Source organism: Psammomys obesus, unplaced genomic scaffold, assembly GCF_907164565.1.
Source record: "Psammomys obesus unplaced genomic scaffold, mPsaObe1.curated_primary_1811, whole genome shotgun sequence".
NCBI lineage: Eukaryota > Metazoa > Chordata > Mammalia > Rodentia > Muridae > Psammomys > Psammomys obesus.
Window position 1 is genome coordinate 1,988,128 of NW_026591598.1, and position 22,946 is coordinate 2,011,073.

At 41.9% G+C, this 22,946-nt stretch overlaps 1 protein-coding gene across 1 annotated transcript in view; it reads right to left on the minus strand.

Moving 5' to 3' along the window:
* Nucleotides 1-1,350: 1,350 nt before the first annotated feature.
* Rlf (RLF zinc finger) overlaps nt 1,351-22,946 on the minus strand; it is a 60,703-nt gene continuing 39,107 nt past the window's right edge. Inside the window, exons 6-8 of the mRNA XM_055611388.1 lie at nt 14,464-14,600; nt 9,034-9,175; nt 1,351-6,469 (exon numbers count right to left, since the gene is read on the minus strand). Coding sequence (XP_055467363.1) covers nt 1,814-6,469; nt 9,034-9,175; nt 14,464-14,600 — 4,935 coding nt within the window. The 3' untranslated portion in view covers nt 1,351-1,813. The remainder of the gene's footprint in view (nt 6,470-9,033; nt 9,176-14,463; nt 14,601-22,946) is intronic.

The following is a 22,946-nucleotide window of genomic DNA, read 5'->3' on the forward strand; positions in this document are numbered from 1 at the left end:
TTTCATTAAGAGATAATCACAGCTTTGGGAAGGCTGAGGCAGGAGGATTTGTTTGAGGCCAGCTTGGGCTATACAGAGCCCATCTCAAAACTAAAAACTCAAAGGGTTGGGAACATAGTTCAGTGTTTTCCAAGTAGGTACAAAGCAGTACTGCATAACCTGGGTGTGGGACAGTCAGCACTCATGAGGAAGAGTCACACACAGCTCAAGGTTGTTCAATCTACACAGAATGTTGACTTGGAGCTGGTGCGGTCAATGTTAATTCTAGCACTCGAGTTCGAGGCAGAAACATCTAGTTTGAGCTGCAGAATAGATACTAAAGCAAAAAATAATAATAATAAAAAATCCACAAAACCAAAACCCTATCCTAGATGTCCCGGTCAAACAAAACCAGACCTTGAACTTGTCTTCTTCCCCATTACCCACTCCCTTCTGTATTTTCACCTTGGTGGTCCTGTTTGTCTTGAATGCTTTTCTTTCGCCAAGTCCCAACAGTCCCATCTTCTTACATACCTTAATAAAGATTAAAATTTATTTATGTGCACATGCCATGGTGAGTGTGTTGCAATGAGAACAACATGCAGGTGTCTCTTCTGTTGTTCTACCAGGTTACAGGGATCAGAGTCAGTGAGGCTAGGCAGCCCCTTTCCGCACTGAGCCATCCTTCCGGTCCCTCTTTATTCACCTTGGCTACATCTATCCTCTATATTGCAATCACCACTGTTCGTCTCAACCAAGTTCATTTTTGTTTTGCCAGTGCGTATGTATGTGCACCACATGTATGTCTCTGGTGACGGCAGAAGCCAGAAAAGGGTGACGGATTCTGGGGAATTGCTGAGTTGTGAGTAGCGACTTGGCTGCTGAGAATTGAATCCAGGCCCTGTCTGCAAGATCAGCAAGCACTTTAAACTGCTGGGCTCTTTATCCTCTGCTCATCCTCAGATATCCAGATCAAAATGTAAAGCACATCTACCGGTCGACCTGAATATGCTTCCTTGCCTCACCTCTGCAGGAATCCTACCCCTCTTCATGCCAGCATGCACCACTAATTGCAGCTCCCTGGAGCCTGCCTCTGAACCTGCTATGTTCCTAGTGTCCAGCCTGGCACACCTGCTTCTATCTTTACCGCCAACTTGTGGGAGCTACCCTGAATCCTAAGGCAACCAACTCAAATCTCAGAATTCTTTCCACAAAAACGTTAAGACAGAGGGCATCCAAAAAAGAATCATGATCTGAATGTTTATAGTCAGCAGAAAATCACTGGAGTAAAATGACACACTCCAGAAAGAGCAAGTGCAACTGCAGTTTGCACATGGCATAAAAACTCATTATGAGTAAGCAAGATGTGGGTGAAAAATTGCAATTTATTGAAACTCAACTCAAAAAATATAAGATGCTGTAGTGTACAATATATTACACAAAGCACCCTTGGGTGCACATTCAAGTCAAGTAAGAACTTCCTGCCCTTGCCCTTGCCCTCCCACCCCGGGACTTTAATCTATGTTCCATATACAATCATGCACACTTAATTGGAAAAAGGAAGCCCCAGTATATTTTGATGTATTAATTAGCACCAAACAAGAGTACAGTTCCATTTTTTAATAAACAAACAAACAAACAAAAATCCCGATCAATAAACCAACTGGAGAGCTACTGGACGCCGCCAATACTGCTGACATAGATATTGTACATTCATGTAAATACAGCCTATTCTACCCTAAGCAAGTGTGGCTGGCTCCCAGCCTTTGTTCACGTTGGCAAGTGTCCCCACACTGCAGTGCTGGAGCTAGCTGCTTCAAAAAACAACAGTGATTTAGGAACTTCCTACACAAAGCTCATCTGTCTTCTTAGTTGGAAACAAGTCTAAAATTGGCGTGGAGAACTTAGATCTTTCAAGGACAACTACGGGCCGAAGATAATGAAGCTGTTTTAAGGCAAGCTCTCCACAGTCTGTTAATGCTCTGTCCAGTACGACCCTCAGGTTTTCCAAGGAGGGAACCGCGGTTGCTTCAGCTACTACTAATGGTGGGATTGCAGTCAGGTTCTCTGCAACTGGAGGGTTACTGGCAGAATGAGGTATGTCAACTTGAGGGGTGCCGTCATTCACGGTGGCGTTTGTCACAACATTGCCTGTCAAGTCATTACTGGGCTGAGAGGAGTTATTCAATGTTAAGTGCTCTGAAGGCTCCCAGTCATCAAAATCATCATCCTTCTCTTCACTTTCCTGAATAAATTTCAGAAAGGAAGATTCAAATCCCATAGGTTTGTAAGTCTTCAGATCAAATGACCTGGGCTGAGAATGCTTCCTAATATTCTCTTTTGGGACCTGGGTTGCATTCTTTACAGTGTTTTCTTGCCCTGAACTATGCTGCCCAGGTTCTTCTTTGATCCTTGATAAAGGCAGCTGGAAGTCTGTGAAGTAAGTACCACTTTCTGTCCCACTGGGATTAGGTATGGGGCTTTCTATTTTACAGGGAGGAGACTGAACTATATTACACTGTTCCAAAGACGTGGTTTCTGAAGCATGGCTGCATTTCAAAGTTCCCCTGTAGAGCAGACTGTCTGTGTCAAAAACAGGGCTTTCCGTACAGCCTTTCTGCCCACCGCCCTGTTCCGGTGGGTAAGTGGGATCAGTGTTCTGGAGGGGCACACTGCCGTCTCCCTGGGAATGGTGCTCCGTAGGCACCGATTCACAACTAGTATTTTCCTCTGTCTTTACACAGGGCTGTACTTCGGAAGGGGGCTCTTCCTTAATTTTGGTACCATACTTAACACAAACCACAAGGTTCTCCAACTGCTGCTCTAAATAGGCACTATTCATCTGATGGGTACGCTTGTAATGCCGCACGATGCTGCTCTCCAGCTTCACCACAGACAGGCATCCCTGAACCATGCATGGGTATTGAGTGTGCTCAGAATGCTCTACGCACATGTGGATCGCTTCCGCTCTTGTTTTAAAGCTAATTGGAGCTTTCTTATCTTTGAGTACACCACATTTTTTAGCTTTAGCATTAAATGGCCTTTTGGTAGTCTGCTGCTCCTGCCCCTGCTCCTGCCCTTGCTCCTGGCCCTGTGTCAGCTCCTGTGCCTGAGTTGTTTGACACACCTTTTCACTCCTTAGAAGCCGCTCGTTTGCTACTTTCTGGCTGCCGAACAGGTTGTCGTAATAGTCCCTGTGTCGGTAGTAGACGTGCTGGAAGTAATTACTTCGATGGCTGAAAATCTGGCCACAGCCATTTAGAGTACAATGGATTTCATAATCTGAATGGATTTCTCCTTCAATATTATGCTGTTCCAACAGGTGGTGTTTCAATTTACTGAATGAGTAAAAAACTGCAGGACACTGAGGCTGGTTACAAGAAAACCTTGCTGCAGATTCAGTCTCAGAAAGCACTTTGGACTCTTCAGTGTGGTCTAGGTTATGAGAGTCACTGCAGTGCTTAGCCAGGGCCTTGGAGCACAGGAAACGCTTGTTACAGTCCTTGTATTTGCAAGCAAACAGCTTTTTACACTTTACAAGTTCCCTTTTGGTTCTTGCTTTGTCCTTCTCTAAGCATAACTGCTCTTTGTTGTACTGGTGCACAGTTCTGTAATGGCGAATCAGGCCTTTGAGGTTGGTAAATGAAGAGTTGCAGGTTTTGTGGATACAATGGAATGGTTTGTGGTACTTATTCAAAATATAGCAGAGATTTCCCTTAGCAACAGTCCGCCTGCTTCCTCTCCCCTCTCTCCCCTCTCCCTCTTCTCTATGGCTACCTATGGGAGATGCAATACCAGACATCTTGCTTTCTGTTTCCTCACAAGAGGACTCCAAGTCTGTTTCTGAGCTGCATTCATCTTTTTTAGAATGACACTGAGTTGTCTCTGAGTTACTGTTGGGACCCAGTTCTGCAGAGCAATCGCCTTTCAGTCGGTCTACTGAGCATGGCCCTTCATGGTCACATTTTTCACTGTCTAACAGTCTGTGAGTTGGCCTGTCACTGCCGATCTGGTGTTTGTTTTTATAATGAATCCTAAGGTGCGTTTTTCTTGTGAATGACCTTTGGCAGATGTGACATCGGAACGGGGAGTACCGGTGCTGGAACATGGTTAACTGAAGGACCTTTTCTTTTGAATAGTTATGCTTTTTAAGATAATGCATTAGCAAAGCCTCTCTGGTCACAAATTCGTATTTGCATCCTTGAAGCTCACAGAAGAAAGGCTTCGCTGCCAATTGTGCAAGGTACTGACTTGGCATATTTTCATCCTGATTCTCAAGGTCTGACATGGAAGACGGGGCTGACTGAAGAGACTGAGCACCGCTAGACGGGCACCGCTGCAGCGACCCTGAGAAAGGGCCGTGTGCTATTGAGTTCTTCAAGCTTAAATGTTTCAAACGTAACAGAAGTTCCAACATTGTATCCTCTGTGCATGGCCTTTTAGAAGCACAAATGGAAGGTTCAGGGGAATAGCTTCCATGCTCTCTTTTGCATTTAGGGTGGATACTGTGATCGGGACTTTCATCCGGGGAGTCACTGTTTGTATCAGAGCTGGGTTTAGGTTCTGTATCAAACTTGTCAGCTTGATTCTGCTTGTCATCCAAGCAGGTAAAGAGGTCTTTTGTCTTTACCTTTCTTGGCTTGCAGTGGTATGGATGCACCTTCCGCAGGTGTTTCTGCATCCCTCTTGCGTTTTTGTAGGTGGACCCACAGCCATCAAAACCACAGGTGAATTTAGTTCCATCAAAACAAATCGCCACGTTGGAGCACTTCTCTTTTAAACTGGAGGGTACAAAGACTTTCTCATGAGACAGTAATAGGTCCTGCATGGTTTCAGAGTGATCCAGTGTGTCAATTAATTCCTCATTTATTGATGTGGAAGAGCTGTGACTTAACTGATCACTAGAATTGCTGTCACTGTTGTCCTTCAGGTTTTCTGTGGTGTCTATGTGAGCACCAGCTGAGCCTGCACAGAAAAGAAGATCTTCAGGAGAATGGGACTTATCAGTTTGGTCAAGTAGATGGGGCTGGTCCACGCAATCTTGCTTTCCATCTGTTGCAGCTTCCTCAAGTTTCACTGATTTCTTCAATTCTCCATCAGGACTTTCAACATTATGCATAGAGAGGTGGTTCTGGTATTCAATTTTAGAATAATAGAACTTTTTACAGCCAAGGACATTGCATGTGTAGGATGCATCCCTGAAGTGTTGTGCTTCATGGTGGTAAAGCTGGCCCAAGTCACTGAACACAATATTGCAGCCATTCAGCTCACATTTGTAACGGAGGTCATCATGCTTCTGCTTGTGGTTAAGCAGCTCATTCACCGACCCAAACCTTGCATAGCAGTCTATAGAGACACACATATAGGGCTGAGGACCACAATGCACCTGCTCATGCTCGCGCAGATGAAAAGCAGACATGAAATGCCTCCGACAGTAAGTACACTTCTCTCTTCTGTTTTTCATATCCAGATAGTGCTTGGCATTTTCATCATTATTTTGGTGTTCAGCTTTAAGATGCACACTTAGGTATTTAAACTGTTTGAACACACGGGAGCAGTCTGTACCAGGACATGGGTACAAGTCTCTGTCTTGCAGGCGGCGGTCTTCTAACTTGCTAAATGTGACATATTCATGAGACTCTCCTTTGGCTTGTTCGCTCAACGGCTGATTTTGTTCCAGACTTCCAGTAGGACTCTTGGGATAAATGCTCCTTTGAGAGCCTTTCAACAGTAATTTCTTTCTAGCTCTTCTGCTTGGTGGCATTTTAACATGCTCCATTACATGAGGAACAAATAGTTCTTTTCTCTTGAATTTTTTAATACAAACTGGGCAGGTATATATTCCATCTTCCATGTGCATCTTAGAATGATGAAGAATCCTGGCCTCTATGCATTCCCGCTTACACAATAAACAGAAAAACTTATACTGAAGCCACCTCTGGTATCTTTCAGAAGAACCGATAGGTTTTCTGTCTCTTTTCTCCTTATTCTGATCTGCCAGATTTCTCCTGTATGGTTTATCTTCTTTACCATCATCATAGTCACTGAGAAATGACTCTAAGACATCTGTATCATTAATAGACATTTCATAGCCACTTAGGTCATCATCAGAATCTGAGGCTTCTTGTCCCAGGAGTTGGTGGCAGTGTCTTTTCAAAGTTTTCCAGTCCCAAAATTCAGGGTCAAAGGGCCAGTGGGCTTTTAAAGCTAGTAAGAGCTCACATCGGAGGGAATTTGGAACTGGTGCATTTTCTTCATCAAATTTTTGATCTGGCTGCAAATATAGTTCTTCCAGCATATTGAATCCATCCAAACTGGGTTCAATTAAGAATTCTGTAAGCTGACAGGCTCGCCTAACTTCCAAATCTTCTGGTAAAAGACAGGAAATTGTTTTACAGACTGAAGCTTTCATTTCCTCATCTTCACTGGATCTGAGTTGAAGAGCTCTGACACATAGTAAAATTGACACCCCAATGCCAGCATCCTGTGCCTGCAAGCAGAGGAGAAAGGAAAAGTCAATCTCTTTATATACAAAGGATCACATTAACTTCTGTTGATAAGATATTTTAACTTCTCATGCTGGGTGGTGGTGGTGCACACCTTTAATCCCAGCACTGGGAGTCAGAGCAGGCCTGAGTTCAAGGCCAGCTTGGTATCCAGAGTGAGTTCTAGGACAGCCAAGGTTACACAGAGAAACCCTGTCTTGAGAACGAACGAACACACACACACACACACACACACACACACACACACACACAGACATTTTAACTTCTCAAAACTTTCAGAGTTCTTAGCACATGTCTATAATCCCAGCACTTGGGGGGGTCGGGCCAAAATGATTACTAGTGACCAGTTAGGGCTAAACAGAGTTGGAGGTTGTCCTGAACTATATTAGTAAAACCATGTTTCAAAAATAAACAGGGCCAGTGAGAAAGCCCAGTAGATAAAGGCACTTGCCACCAAGGAGGCCAATCTATAGAGATAATATAATTAGAAGTCACATTATTAAAACTATAAAATAGCCTTCAGTATGTTTTTCTGTTTATTGTATAAGCAAGAACACATTGAGGCCTGGATTCTTCATCAAAGATGCACATGAAAGATGGAATATATACCTGTCCAATTTGTACTTAAACTTTCAAGAGAAAAAACTGTTTCATAAGTAACACAGCATGTAAAAGTGCCACCAATCAGGAGTCTGCTCTAAAGCAATTTTTAACCACTTGACAAACAACTAAAAACACAGTACCACCAACTAAACAGGTTCATTTTGGGTTCTTAAACTTCATCTTAAATCCTTCCCCCCGTTCAGGCTAATAGACATGATCTCACATAGGCCTTAAATTATCCTACCTTCCAAATGTTGGGATCTCAGCCATGTATCGCATCACCATACTCAAGAGTTACATTTAGACCCTTTTTGCCTCAACATGCAAAGGACCGAATTAGATGTTGTAAGTACGAACAATAAAGTATATTTACAGTTTCTGCATCATGACCTACACAACATCACATACTGTCCCAGTTGTTTTGGGATAGAGTCTTGGTGTGTGGTGTGCCACCAGCCACTCTAATGGTATTGTATACTGAAGTAGTTCTTACCCTTTCAATGAAATTACCCATGAGCCAAATATACAAAGTAAATAAATGCACGTGAGTTCAAAGGATTATAGGACAAATGAGCTCAATAAAAGATAAAAAAAGAATGGTGGTAAACCGAATTTAACCTAGGTATTTCATGGACACCTGTAGCCCCAGCACTGAAAAGGCTGAGGCAGAAAGATAAAAGAAGTCACACAGAAACAGAGGGTGTAAGTGATTATACAACTGAATTTAAGGAACTCTTCATAAGAAAAGCACTTGGTTTTTCAAAGCCCCAAATAATAGTAACTGATCCTTCTCCAATTTCTCCTGAAAGAACTCTTTTGTACACGCCAGTCGAAGGTCTAATCAAATCTCAGTTTTCCAGAGGAAGAGAAATAAGACAGTATCTCTAAAACAACAACTCCTCAGAAAGTAGTTAAAACTCACAAAAAAGTATGGTCACAAACCCAAAGATTACTATATACATGTCTCTACCAGAAAGGCTCAAATGGAATGTGACAGTGTGAGCAAAGAGAATTGTGCGGCAGGGGTTTACTATGCATGGTCAACAGCAAAGAGAAGAGTCAGATTTTGATCCATACCCTCGACTCCCCCAAGCCTCCCTCATTTTCTTCTTCTTCCTCCTCCTCCTCTTTTATTTTTCTTTTCCACAGGGTTTCTCTGTACCCCTGACTGTTCTGGAACTCACTCTGTAGACCAGGCTGGCCTTGTGCTCACAGAGATCCACCTGCCTCTGCCTCCTGAGTGCTGGGATTAAAGCCATGCACCACTACTGCCTGTGTGAGCCACAGATCCTGTATTGGTAAAATGATAATAGTACTGGGGAGTACTCCATTTTCCTCATGACTATTATAAAGAGAACATGAACTGACTGCCACACAATATGATGAGCATTCAACAGTTTGAAAAACAATTTGCTAGATAATTATTCTGTGCTGGCATCATTCTAATACTGGGAACATGGGCTTGGAGAAATGATTCAGTGGTGGAGAGCGCTGACCTGGGTTTTGTTCCCAGCACCCACATGTTGGCTCAAAACCATCTGTATCTCCAGTTCTAAGGGATATGACAGCCCCTTCTGGTTTCTATAGATACCAGGCATAAAGGTGGTGCATAGAAAGACAGACAGGCAAAACACTCATACACATTAAAAACAAACAAACAAACAAACAAATAAATAAATAAATAAATAAATCTTACAAAAAATGCTGTGAATATAAAGAATAATTGCTCCGAAACTACAGAGCCCTAACATAGCTTAGTTATTTATTCTAGATAAAATTTCCTGTGCATATAATCCTCACTTTAGAATTAAACAAACCAAGGCTCAGGAGATTCAGTTGTGCAGCATCAAGGCTGGTGAGCAGAAAAGGGCTTAACCTTCAAGCACGCCAACAAGAATTCTCTGAGAAGCCATCACAATCAGCATGGAAAGCATAAAGTACTCACTTCAGTCTGTATGACTCTAATCAGGCAAAATAAATGCTGTTGTGTTTTAGCTATGACACCAAACTGCCGACAGCGCTCCAAAAATGTTTCCAAAGATGGGTCAATTCTTCTTTGTAGTTTGCTCCAAAAGAGAGTCAGCTCCCTGTGACAGAAAACAGTTGTAGTAAACATATGTTAAACTTGTGTTTGCTGTCCCACTCTTGACCATGTTTTTTTGAGTCAATAAAAGCAAGCTGACAATATACACAATAGAAACCGAATGAAAAGCTGTCTATGTCCTCAACTATTTCCCCCTAAAAGGTAACACCATGAAAGATCTGCCCTGAAAGTTCTGATTTCCTTGTCTGTGTAAAGATAAAAACCCAACTACTTCCCTTATGATGACATTAAACTTTTCTTTACTTAGACTCCCCCTTGTTCTAAAAGGTTTAACTTTCACACTGGTCACTAGTTATACTGATTGAATTAAACCTTGTTCTAAGGAACTGGGCAACTGCCATGGAAATCTACGCAGCCTGTCAATGTGATGGCCCTACTAAATAAGCCTTTATTACTGGATGCTTAAGTAAAAGGCATTCTGGGAAATGTTTAAAACATAGAAAATGTATAAATATCCATTATGGAAGCAATGAAAAGCTTGAAGGAAATAAACTATTAGTCTGAGACAGGTTTCATCACAGATAGAGCAGGGCTTGTCTTGAACTGACACAGGCCAGGCTGCCTCACTCCCTAGTGCTGAAATTAAAGGCATGCAGCATTACACCTTCCACTCGGAACACTGCTTTGCTCAGGTCTAAGTACAAAACTCTAGGTGGTGGTGGTGCACACCTTTAATCTGCACTTGGGAGGCAGAGGCAGGTGGAGCTCTGTGGGTTGAGGCCACTGTGGTCTACAGAGCCAGTTCTAGGACAGCCAGGAGACACAGAGAAACACTGTCTTAGAAAATCCAAACAAAAAACCAAATGATGATGAATTACATACCCTAATAAATAGGGGCATGGGGAGGTTGAAGAGAGAACTTCAAGAGCACTTGCTAAGAATGCAGTTTCAGCTCTCAGCATGCATATGAAGGCTTACAACCATATGTGACTCTAACTCCATGGAACCCTACACTCTCTCCTGGCATCTGAGGGCACTAGGCATGCATGTGGTTCACATACTTACACGCAGGCAAACAGTCATGCAAATAAAATAAGATTAAATCTTAAATAAAAAGGAGTGTCTAAAGCTGTGTGGTGGTGAACGTCCTTAATTTCCAGAACCTGGGAGGCAGAGGCAGGCAGATCATTGTGGAGCCAGAAGCCAGCCTAGTGGTAGACCAGGGCTATGTAGACAGATCCCAGCCCCCAAACAAACAAACAAATGAGCAAATAAATAGACAGAAAGAGTATCTGTCAAAACATCTATGTATGTGAAGGCTGGGAACATAGATTAGTAGTATAATACTTGCTTAGTATTTGCAATAGCCCTGAGCTCCATCCTAACGCCAGTATCTATGTAAAATCTACTGAACAAAGGCAGTTACACGTGATTATGAAGATTAAAGGAAATGTAAACCATTTCAGCTGGGACTGAGATCCAGTCTCAAAAACAAAAGAGCCAGATGGGGTAGCACATGCCTGTAATCCCAGCACTCAGGGGGGCAGAGGTAGAGGGATTGCTGTGAGTTCATGGCCAGCTTGGTCTACAAAATGAGTCCAGGACAGCCAAAAACAAAACAGAAAACAAAAACCCTTAACGAAAGACTTCATTAGGGCTGGAGAGCTGGTTCTGTAACTAAGGACTGTCTTTTGCAGAGGAACTGTTCTATTTCTAGCATCCATGTCTAGAAACTAATGACAGCTTGTAACTCCAGCTTCAAGGGACCTTATGTCCACTACTGGTCTCTGCATGTACACACATGTGAGCATCATGAATACAGACGCAAACATGCTTGTTCACTGGTTTGAAAAGATGGTTCAAACCATTAAAAATATTTGTGCTCACATAGAGGATCCAAATTTGAACGCCAGCAGCCAGGGCAGGAGGTGACTGTAACTAACTGCCTGTAACACTAGGTCATGGCATGCCCTTTCTTTCCCTCAGACTCATAAGTACTGGGGTGACAGGTATGAGCCACAACTCCAGCCTTAAAATACTCCTTTTCTAAACAAGAACCACAGGTCCCTCTACCTTAAACAAACAAAAGTTCCCGGCACAAACTAATCTTACTGGAACAGAAGGTCTAAGAGTAAGCCTTTCTTAGTTAAATTTGCTGTTTTGTGTGGTGATTATTTCTAACTCCAATTATCTAGACACCCCTCAGAAAGAAGGAAAGGCTTTTTGTTTGTTTTAAAATTAGATTCTATTTCACTTTGAATTGCCGAGAAGAAACTTTTTAAAGTGTTAAGCGACTAAGATTTTCTTTCTTTTTTGGCATAGGCAAAAAGGAAATCCCCATTAATCCCTTCCAGCTTCGGTGGACAACAGCACTAATCCTAGAGCCTGGTGCAGGTTCCCGTGAACAGTGGCTGAGTGAAGAAAACATAATAAAAGAAAAGGTCAGGAACACCAAAACAATGTGAGAGGAGGCCGGGGAGAGGGTTTAGTGTATCAAGTTCTTGCTGTACAAGAATGAGAACTTGGACCCCCAGGACCCAGGAAAAGGGATGGTGTTGGCGAACACCTAGAATCCCAGCGCTAGGACGCTGGAGACAGGAGGGTCCCTGAGGCTTGCTGGCCAGGACAGCCAGTTCAACTGCAAAGTTTTGGGTTTACTGAGAGGAAGCAGGGAAAAAAGATGGAAGACATTCAACATGAACATGAACACAAACTGAAAAAAAGTTCTGAAGCTGGATGTGGGTGTACTGCCTCACATCTGCAACCCTAGTACTTGGGAGGCAAGACAAGTGCCTTATATTTGGAGCTAGTGTAGGCTAAAGAATAAGATCCTATTCCAAATAACCAAAAGAGGAAAATGAACAAGAAAGAAAAATATAATAAATATATGAGTGTAACTTTGAGGACTTGGAATTCTCTGAGTTCATGTAAGTTCTCCGAGTTCATGGATACAGCAGTATATGAGTGTTTAGTCCTGGTGCTTCTTCCCAATATGCCAGGAAGAGGCAGGAAAACTCCTAGAAGTTCCCAGGCCTGCTGGCCTGGAATATGCAGCAATAAAAAACAAAGAGACCCTGTCTCAGACAGAGTGGAAGGTGAAAATGTGCGCTCAAGACTGTCTTCTAATCTCCACAGGCCTGACTTGGCCAGTGGCTATGCATACAGATGCATCCCTCTCTTTCTCATATACCACAGAACCTATAATATTCTATATATGATTTTATTAATCTTTGAAGTTAAAAGACTAACTGTAGCCAGGCATGACGGAGAACGCCTTTAAACCCAGCACTTGGGACACAGAGGCAAGAGGATCTCTGTGAGTTTGAGGCCAGGTATACTAAGCTCCAGAACAGCCAGGGCTATGTAGAGAGACTCTGTCTCAAAATAAGCAAAACAAAAAAAGTCTACATACAACTAGAAAATGTTTTTTAATATTGAAAATGAAATACATTTAACTAGACCAAGCAAAATGCAGGTTTGCTTCTAAGCCTAATCTACTTGCTGAAGCTAAAACGTTTCTAATGAACAGATTCCTGGTAGAAAAAAAAAATCAGTTTTACTTGATTTAATGGTAAAACATCTCACTGCTATTTAACAATTTCTTTTATTTACATTATTTCACCCTGGCAAAATGCCTACAATGAGTATTAGGACACTAGGACCTTATTCTACTGTCTCCATGGTCACAGGACAGAGACCCGCTGGTGTCACAGTCTCAAGGGACAAGAAACTACAACCTGCATTTTAGTCTGTTCAGCTGTTGGGCACAGCTCAGCTAGGAGAGTGCTTGCCTCCTAGATGTGAAGCTCGACTGGGAAGTGGAGGGAAAGTGGGAGTTCAAGGTCAGCTTGGGCTATAGGAGAACTTGTCCCAAAACAAAAAAAACTGGCCCCCTCCTGGAAGAAAAGCACTAGATTAGGAAGTGAAACCTTTGGGCTTGTGCTTTCTCACTTCAATCTTGAGACTAAGCAATCACAATATTTCTCAATCACTGAATCAACTGACTCTACATCATTCACACTGTAATGAGTGATAAGGTGAGATCATTTATGGCATTCAAATACTTCTACATAAATTGTAAACAAAAAATAAAGTGGAAGGTGAAAACCTACACCCAGGGCTGACTTCTAATCTCCCACAGGTATGACACAGCCAGTGGCTACACCCAGGCACAACTCCCACCAAGAAAACCACAAATAGATAAAGGCAGCCCTCCAGAGGGAAATCAAGGCCCAGGTACATGAAAGGCTTTTTATTAGGTTTTCTTCTTTAAAAAGAAAGAGGGGGGGGAGGGCGGAAGAAGAAAGAAAGAAAAAGAAAGAGAGAGGGGAAGAAAAGGAAAGAAAAGGAAAGAAAGAAAGAAAAAGAAAGAGAGAAAGAAAGAAAGAAAGAAAGAAAGAAAGAAGAAAGAAAGAAAGAAAGAAAGAAAGAAAGAAAGAAAGAAAGAAAGAGGGGGCTGGAGAGATGGCTCAGGGGTTAAGAGCACTGTCTGCTCTTCCAAAGGTCCTGAGTTCAATTCCCAGCAGCCACATGGTGGCTCACGACCCTCTATGACGAGATCTGGTGCCCTCTTCTGATGTACATGCAGGCACAATACTGTATAATTAATAAATAATTTTTGAAAGTCAATCCATCCTTAGCGCTTTCCTAATTCAACTCATTCACATTACTTTCTCCCTGGCACTTCTCTTAGCTGCTCCAGTGTAATATTCTTATCACTAATTACATGCTCACTGACAAGGCACAAGCATTTTAGAGGTTTCCTACCTATCAAGTTTATCCTTCTGGTCTAACAGAACTAATACACTTAGAACAAAGAGTCTATGGATATATTTGTTTCTATTTTTTTAGTAACTAATCATTCTAGAGGCAAACAAGATATAAACAAAACTAAATAAATAATGCAATGTCAGCTACATGGTAACATGGCTGCGAATCATACTGGTATTCAAAGGGATTTCCTTTTCTAATGCAAAATTTAGGTAGTGGCCTAAGTAATCTGATCTTTTTGTTTCTAAACAAGAAGGGCAAGTTACTATCAGAAGGTATTGATAAATGTTAAGGGAAAATAATACCTATTTGTTCCAATTGACATAATGCTGCTTCAGGGAAGAAGACACCTATGGAGTCACGAGACAACCATCTACAAGAAAAGCAAGCTGTGCACCTTATCTTTCCTTAACTACATCACACCAATGGCATTTTTTAATTTAAAGGATGTCATTATACTAATCAAGATTTTATTTACGTGTGAAGACTTAAATCTGGCACAAACCCTAAATGCTATGCTATATACTAACAAACGAGTATATACAAATTAGGTGTACTTACCAAGAACAATATACACTGGCCGTCTGGAGCTGCTGGGTAAGGTAAGTCGTACAAAGAACAAATGCTGTGTTATCCTGACCCTCAGATTCCAGGTTACATATGATGTCTAGTACTTCCTTGCAGTCCACCTTTGCAATCTATCAAAAAAAAAAAAAAAGAGAGAGATAACTAAGTAAAAAAGGAAATGGTGATTTTTCCTGTAAAATTTGTTATGCAAAAAGGAAACTTTTCTGTAGTATTTTCTATCTTTGGCAACTTCTCGGATGACTGGCAAGAAAAGAATCAGAGGCATAGTAACTATTTTACTGACTAATGTCTGAGCAGTAGAGCACGAACGCTTCATTTACCAAATTATTAAGATGAGTAAGAAATGGGCATTCTGTAAGAAAGCTCCACTCTGTTCTTTACAAATATGGATAAAAACATTCTGTAGTCCTAAGTATTCATGAATGCTGCTATACAGGCACTCATAAGTGAGTCAAAGTCTGCACAGCAAAAGTAATATCCTTTTCGCCTCTTCCCCGAAACTCCCTGTGCTGGGTAGTGAACCCAGCACCTTGTTATAGTCAGCCACCACAGCACACTGAGCTTTACCCAGCCCTCCCTCATTTTTGACAGGAATAAATACATTTACGCTGCAAAGGCAGAAGAATGGACAGCAACAAAAGCACTGACAATCTCCCCTCCATTTGAAACAGGGTCTTATTAAGTTGCTCCGGCAGGCCTCAAACTCACACTCCTGAGCCAAGCTTAGTAGCTGGGGAATGCACCGACGCATTCTGTCTCCTGTCTTCCTCTTATTAAACTTCTTATCCTAACTTTAAAGACATGCACACTGTTCAGCTTCCTTCCTTCCTTCCTTCCTTCCTTCCTTCCTTCCTTCCTTCCTTCCATCTGTATGTGAATATGTCCTTCCAACATTGTAAACCTTTCCTTCCTAGAGTTCTGAAACCAGTTAATCTTCTGCACTTAAATTTTACTTATTTAAGCCAGGCTTGGTGGTGCATGTCTGTAATCCCAGCACTCAGGAAGGCAGAGGCAGATTTCTGTTCGAGGCCAGACCACCCTAGTCTACAAAGCGAGTCCAGGACAGCCAAGGATACACAGGGAAACCCTGTCACAAAAACAAAAATAAAAAAGCTTATTTATTGTGTGTGTATCTGCGCCCACATAAGTACATGTCATCATGCAAGTGGAAGTTAGGGAGTAGGTTCTTTCCTACCATTGTGTGGGATCCAGGATCAAACTCAGGTTGTTGGGTGTGCATATGTGTATCTATCTGCTGAACTTATCTTGCTGGTCCTCTGAAAAAAACTTCAATTTCTTTCTTTCTGTCTGTCTTTCATGTTAGTTTTCTGACATAGGGTTTCACTATGTAGCTTTGGCTGTCCTGGAGCTCACTATGTAGCCCAGGCTGGCCTTGAAGTCACAGAGAACCTGGGCTACCTCCACCTGCTGGGAGTAAGGCTGTGCGGCACCAGAGCCAGGTTGGCTCCAAACGCTCTCAAACTTTTGACTTCTCCAGTCCAAAGATATCAACCAAAATCTCAATACGAACCCTAACACTAATGTGCACTAACACTAAAGTGAGACTAGAAATGAAGTCCAGCCTGTCAGTGGTGGTGCACGCCTTTAGTCCCAGCACTCAAGAGGCAGGGGGATCTCTGTGACCAGCCAAGCCTATAGAGTGACAAGACAGCCAGGCCACACACAGAAACCCAGCATTGGAAAACCAAACAAAGAAAAAAAAAAAAAAAAAGGCCAGATTTGTATCAAACTTTAGGATAATGCATCCTCAGAACTATTTAGGGCCGGGGCTACAGACCTGTGGTAGCTCAACCCCCTAATAGACTTGAAGCCCTGGGTTAAAAACTATTTAGAAGGGCACTAGGAGTAAAATACTTAAATAGGAAGTCTTCAATTCTTCACAATCTTTCTATCTTAGTGTGTTTCTTTGTTTATTTTTCTTTTTTCAAGATAGGGTTTCTCTGTGTATTCTTGGCTGTCCTGGACCTGCTTAGTAGACCAGGGCTGGCCTCAAACTCAGTGATCCACCTGCCTCTTCTTCAGTGCTGGGATTATAGGCACATGCCACCATGCCCAACCTTAGTGTATTTCTTAAGTACACTTCTCAATTCCTAATAAGACCATATGAAAAAAATGTAAGCATTAAGACTATAATTTTAAAGCCATGAGTAGTGGCTCATGCCTTTATTGGATCAGATGGCTCTTTGTGAGTGCAAGGCCAGCCTGATCTACATAGTTTTCAATGCCACTACAGTGACATTAAAAGACCTTGTCTCACAAAATTATTATTGAGAAATTCATACATATACACATTTCAAAAATTTTTCTAATGATTTCTTGTTCTGCTTTTATTTTAATCTAAATCCATATTTAATCTAAAGCTTCACCTAGAATTTCTATGCTCCTGTTTACTAGTCTCTCCCAAAGTGAATTCCCACTGGGTCCTATTTAAATGTATTTGCTCTGTTTATCATTTATACTTAGTGACTGTGTCAATTCCCAACAGAGTTAGTTAAAATGGTGAGTAAATTAGATCCTGTTTATATTTTTCTTGTCATCATCAAGACAAGAAATAAGAATTTGCCTCTGTGCCTACCAACTACAGAGTCAGGGATTATGTAGTTCATTCACAGATGACCCTGAACTGGACCTCTGGTGATTGGGTTTCTTTTTTTCTTCCTTTTGAGATAACACCCATATATTTTGGGTTATGTTTCTTTAAAATAATAAAGAATTTCATATTTGAAACATTATCCTTACAAAGATTAATGAAGAAATATAAAAACACAGAATTAACCTTTGCTATTTTCATGAAGAGTCCACTCACACACAAACGGTGGGATGAAAGAGTGGACTCCCACAAGTTGCTGACTTCCTCACATACACACTACGGCATCACACGCTGGGCACGTGCGTGCACCTGTACACCATACACAAACAAACAAGCAAAGGATAAACAAGTAAATGTAATCTAAGACATTTTAATTAAGGGCTGGAGAGACAGCTCAGCAGTTGAGGGCACTGGCTGCTCCTCCAGAGCCCACATGGTGGCTCACAAGCATCAGCAACTCCGGCCCCAGAGTATTCGACACTACACTGACTTCCACAGGCACTGGCATGCATGTGGTGCATATACATGCATCCAGGCACAGCACACACACACACACACACACACACACACACACAGTAATCTAAAATGCACTTGAATTAATACCACTGACATCTCATTCAATTCCATACTGTTTCAACCTAGAACTCCAGGTTCCATGGTATTCTGTTTTTTAGGTCTATGCACTGGCAATGAATCTTTGCTTTTACATGACCCAGTCAATTAATCTTAATTGTATGTGTTTGGCACAATGGTCCCCAGCAGAGGTTTCTCATTACACACACCCATTACCAGGATACCCACAGGTGCCAACATACAAAGAACTTTTTTATTCCCAGCTGTTGCTCAGGTTAACTTAACTCTTCTCCTGAAAGCTGAAATGCAGTAAAACTGTATGAGAACATGTGCTGATTAAGAACAGCAGTCAACGGACATGCAGCGCGTCACCGGTGGCTCTCCAAACAAAGGCTCTTCAGAGTCCACTGCTGACTGCACAGAAAGCACCACTAGATAAAAAACCGGTGCTTCTTTTAAAATAATTGTGTGCTAAATGTTGTGTCTTGATAAATTAACAAATTAATCCAAATTATAAGAAATATTTAAACTACACTTATCTATTTGCCTAGCACACATGAAGCCCTTGGGTTCAACTGTCCAGAAGAAGGTCAGGGAGAAACACTGCTCATTACTTTCTACCTAATGGAAATAAATGGCACAGTGGAAAGATAGCCAAGGAGCCAGCTGAAGTGCCTTTTAGTCTGACTTCAGATTCTATCATTAGCATAATGCATGAAGGGCTTGGGAACATTACCATATTGGCTTCAATTTCATCATTGGTGGAGAGGACTGTTACCATGGTGACTGTCATTTAATGGTGGTAACATATGGAAATTTTTAGTATTTTAGGAGTTGGTAAATGCCAGGCAGTGGTGGTGCATACCTTTAATCCCAGAACTTGGGAGGCAGAGGCAGGTAGATCTCTGAGTTTGAGGTCAGTCAAGAAGGGTGAGTTCGAGGATAGCCAAGGTGACACAGAGAAATCCTGTCTCAAAAAACAAACAAACAAAAAAGCTACACTAAAACCAAACAAACAACAAAAAACAAAAACAAAACAAGAGTTGGTAAACTTTTTTGGCAAAGGGGGTGGAAGAAAATACTCTCAGCCTTTAACAGTGGTCACCACTGTAGCAGAAAAGCAGTTAGAGATAGGAAAGAGCTGAGAGTGATTGTGCACCCAAAAGACTCGAAACAGTCACAGGTGGGCATTCTGGTACACGCCTATGGGAACCCTACCACTCGGGAGGCCGAGAAACAGAAGGATTAAGACTTTGAAGCCATGAATGTTCAGTGTTACTTGAGGTAAACAAAGAACAAAACAAACACCAGCAGGGAGTCACATGCCACAGAATGTTTCAATTGGGTGGCATCTATGTGCTGCATAACCACGTGGGTAGTAGGCCAATGTTATTCAGATCATGTAAATACACAACAACGCTGGCACAAAGACAACTGCCCACGACAGCTTCTGCAGACACAATCCTTCATTAAACGTTCCATGAATCAATCTGCGTTGCACAGTGGCAGCAGTAGATCCGTTTCCTCAAAAACGGAACCAATGAAGTAACTTCAGGAAAAGTCCCACTTACTTGGTTGATTGACGAAGCATAGCAGCAATAGGCAAGTACTCTCAGCGGAGTTGTAATCTAGCTCCTTAATTTGTTATCAATCAACCAAGAAAAGATCACGGATAAAACAAAGCTGACAGTTACAGGTTTAATCTTGAACACAAGGTCCAACTGCAGCACCATTCAAAGAAGCGCACAGGCCCAACAATCTTCTGTGCCTCCCGGCTCCTCCACTCCTCCAGCAGCTTAGTGAGCAGCAGCACAGTACCGCCACCCTCACAGTCTCAAAGCCTTCTGGCCTCTCAGGGAGATGGAAGGCCAGAGGACAAACTCTCAGTGTCAAGCACTACCTTTTTCTGAGACTGGTTATATCACCGGCCTGGAACTTGCCAAATAGGCTAGCTTAGCTGGCCAGCAAGCCCCAGGGATCCGCATGTCACCACTTCCCTAGTGCAGAGATCCATGTGATGGATGAAAATGAAAATGGCCCCTTAAGGTCCTTAAGTGTGGTACTACTAGGAGGTGTGTGTGACCTTGTTGGACAAAGTGTGTCACTGGGGCTGAGCTTTGAGGTTTCAGATGATCAAGCTCTCTTTTCCTGCTGCCTGGAAATCCAGATGTAGAACTCTTTGCTCCTCTCGCCGTATCTGCCTGCATGCTTCCTACCATGATGATAATGAACTAAACATCTGAACTGTAAGCCAGCCCCAATTAAATGTTTTATTTAGTAATAGTTGTTCTGATCATGGTATTCTTTCCCAGCAATAGAAACCCTAACTAAGACAATCCAGTATCCGCCCATCCATCTTAAAACCTAGGCTCTGGATTCTGAACTTGGGTCTTCAGAACTTTACCAATGAACTATCTCTCCAGTCCCATCCCCACCCTAATGTGTGTGTGTGTGTGTGTGTGTGTCTCTCTATTCTGTGTATCTTGAAGTCAAAATCTATTTTGATTTTTATCCCTACTTCTGCCCTGTCATCAAGTGCTGTCTTTTCTCACAATCTCTTCCCTTACCCATAATACACTACTCTTTAAGTCAAATTTCCCTAAAATATCATGAGACATATCAATTGTTACCTTCAAAGCCAAGTTTGAACTGCACCCAATGCATTCATTTCTGCAGACCTCTTTTCCCCAAGCCCATGGATCTTATTTCTCACCAGACCTTAACAAACATGCTCTGGCTCACATAAGGTGTTCTCTAGTGAGTTACTGAAAGCATGCCTTATTACCAGACAGTTGTCCCTAACACAGTCTATCCATTTAACCTTACTTCAAGGTCCAGCTCAGGCACCAGCTTCTCTAGAAGGGCTTTTAAATGGTATGTACATGGATCGTTTCCATGTCTACTCTTGTACTGAACACAGCAGCAGCCTAATATATAACTATTTCTGGCAAATAATGCTCTATGAACTCTTTGTTTTCTGAACAGAAAATATTGCAGTTGGTATCAAGTCAGTCTTTGAACTTAGCTGATACTGCAAACAAACAAACATTTTAAAAAGTATAACAAACCTCGTATAAGGCCAACTATTTTTATATATACTATAGTGTTCCCCCTCCCTCCTGTTTCCTTAAGATAGTTTCTCGTTATATAGCCCAAAGCTGGCCTCGAACCTGAAATCTCCTGTCTTGTCCTCTCAATCGCCTCTCTCTATTATCACGTTAGATCCAAAGAACTCTTTGTATAGTCTGTGTTTGTGCGGTGTCTATGCGTGCCGAGAATGGACTCTTTAGGAGCGTGCATGTAAATGCACACACAGGCTACCAGCCTCATCCCTCAGGAACACTACCCACCCTCCTGCGAGTCTGAGGTTCTCACTGCTTGGCAACTCACCAATTAGGCCGGACTGGCTGGCCATGCACACGCACATGCACACGCACAAGCGCACGAATGCACACACACACACACACACACACACACACACACACACACACAAAAGTAACTCCTTCAAAAACATTTTAAAGATTAGGGAAAAAAGCATATACAACACAGCACTTAGGATGGACAAATGTTGAACAAATGTGTCCTGTAATAATAACAGTGATTATTATTGTTGTTTTCAAGACAGGGTTTCTCTGCTTAACAGAGCCCTAGCTGTGCTGGACTTGCTTTGTAGATCAGGATGGTCTCAAACTCACAGAGATCCATCTGCCTCTGCCTCTGGCGTGTGCTACCACATCTGGCTCCTACAATTATTTTTAAAGTTGCAGTGGGAAGTATGAAAAGACAGATAGTGTGAAGTAGTTCAGCCTTTAATTTATGACCACATGCTCACTCAATTACAGAATACACAGCGCCAAACAGCTGTTTCATCATTGCATGCTATCGGACACTGTCTAGGACCACAAAGATAACCAACACTGTCACTATTCACACATACTACATACAAGACAGTCTTCCCAAAATCAAGTGACTATGATATTTTAATGTTACAAAAGGTTACACTTCCCACTGGGATATTGCTATTGAAATGACCCAGGATGAAACAGTATATAAATGCTTAAAAACAACCAACCAAACAAACAAACAAGGAAGTCAGTAGGAAGGTAAAAATTAATGAGAGTCAGGATGGAAGGACAGCTATTGGAAACAATATCCAATAGAAAGTGCCTTAAGTTTCAAAAATGTGGCTGACAAGCTTCTCATAATAGGGAGGTAAGATCTGAGCCAAAGGATAATTTAACCATTTCAAATAATGACTGACCCAAACAGTGGTCCAGGATTCAAATACAGGTAAACTGTTTTTACAACACTGGATATTTGAAAGTGTCTCTGCAATTTATCTCTCTGTGTGTAGCATGGAATACATGTAAAGGTCAGAAGACAACTTTTAGAAGTTAGTTTTCTCCTCCTATCACATGACATTCAAAGATGAAATGTCAGTGGAGAGGCAAGTGCCTCTGCCCACCAGCCATCCATCTAAAAAGTCCCTACGGCATCACTTTACACAGGACCATAAGGGAATGAGACAAGAAGGAAACCAGGCAGGGTAACTTGCAAGCACAAAGGTCTACGGCAAGAATGCATGTGGCTTGCTCTTAAACTGCAATGACAAGGTAGCTAAAAAGCAGTGAGCATTAAGTTGTGCAAGACAGTTAGAAAAAATAGACATTGGCCACAGCAAATAGAATGAAGGCTTCTAGAATTATCATGAGGAAAATGGAAAACAAGATATTATCTGAAATGATATAGTTATTGTTATTACTATCACACAGGGTCTCATGTATACTAAGCTGTCCTCAAACCTGCTAGAGAGGAAAATGAGCTTGAATTTATCTTTCTGCCTCAGCCTCACCCTAGTGATGGGGTTACGGGTTTGTAATACCATGGCTAGTCTATGTGGTACTGAGTGTTGAACCAAGGGCTTCGTGTATGCTAGGTGAGCATGCTAAGAGCTGAGAGACACCTTTAGTCCTATCACCTTATATTTTCAGTACAGTATTACTAACAGCATAGCAAACCCAGGTTTGAATCTAGCATTATTAACTAGTTTGGCTTTAGAGTAGCCAACATTTTTTTTAATTGGAACCCCTCTTTCCTTATCAACAAAAGGAACTTTGTCAGAGATGTGAAACTAAATGTGATAAGGTATATAATATGCCTAGCTTACACGGAGTTATGCATATCTAATTTTTCCATTTCTAACATGGAGAACATAGCTAAAAGGCAACTAACTTTACTCATTAGTTTATTTTTAGTTGCACTAAGGATCAGT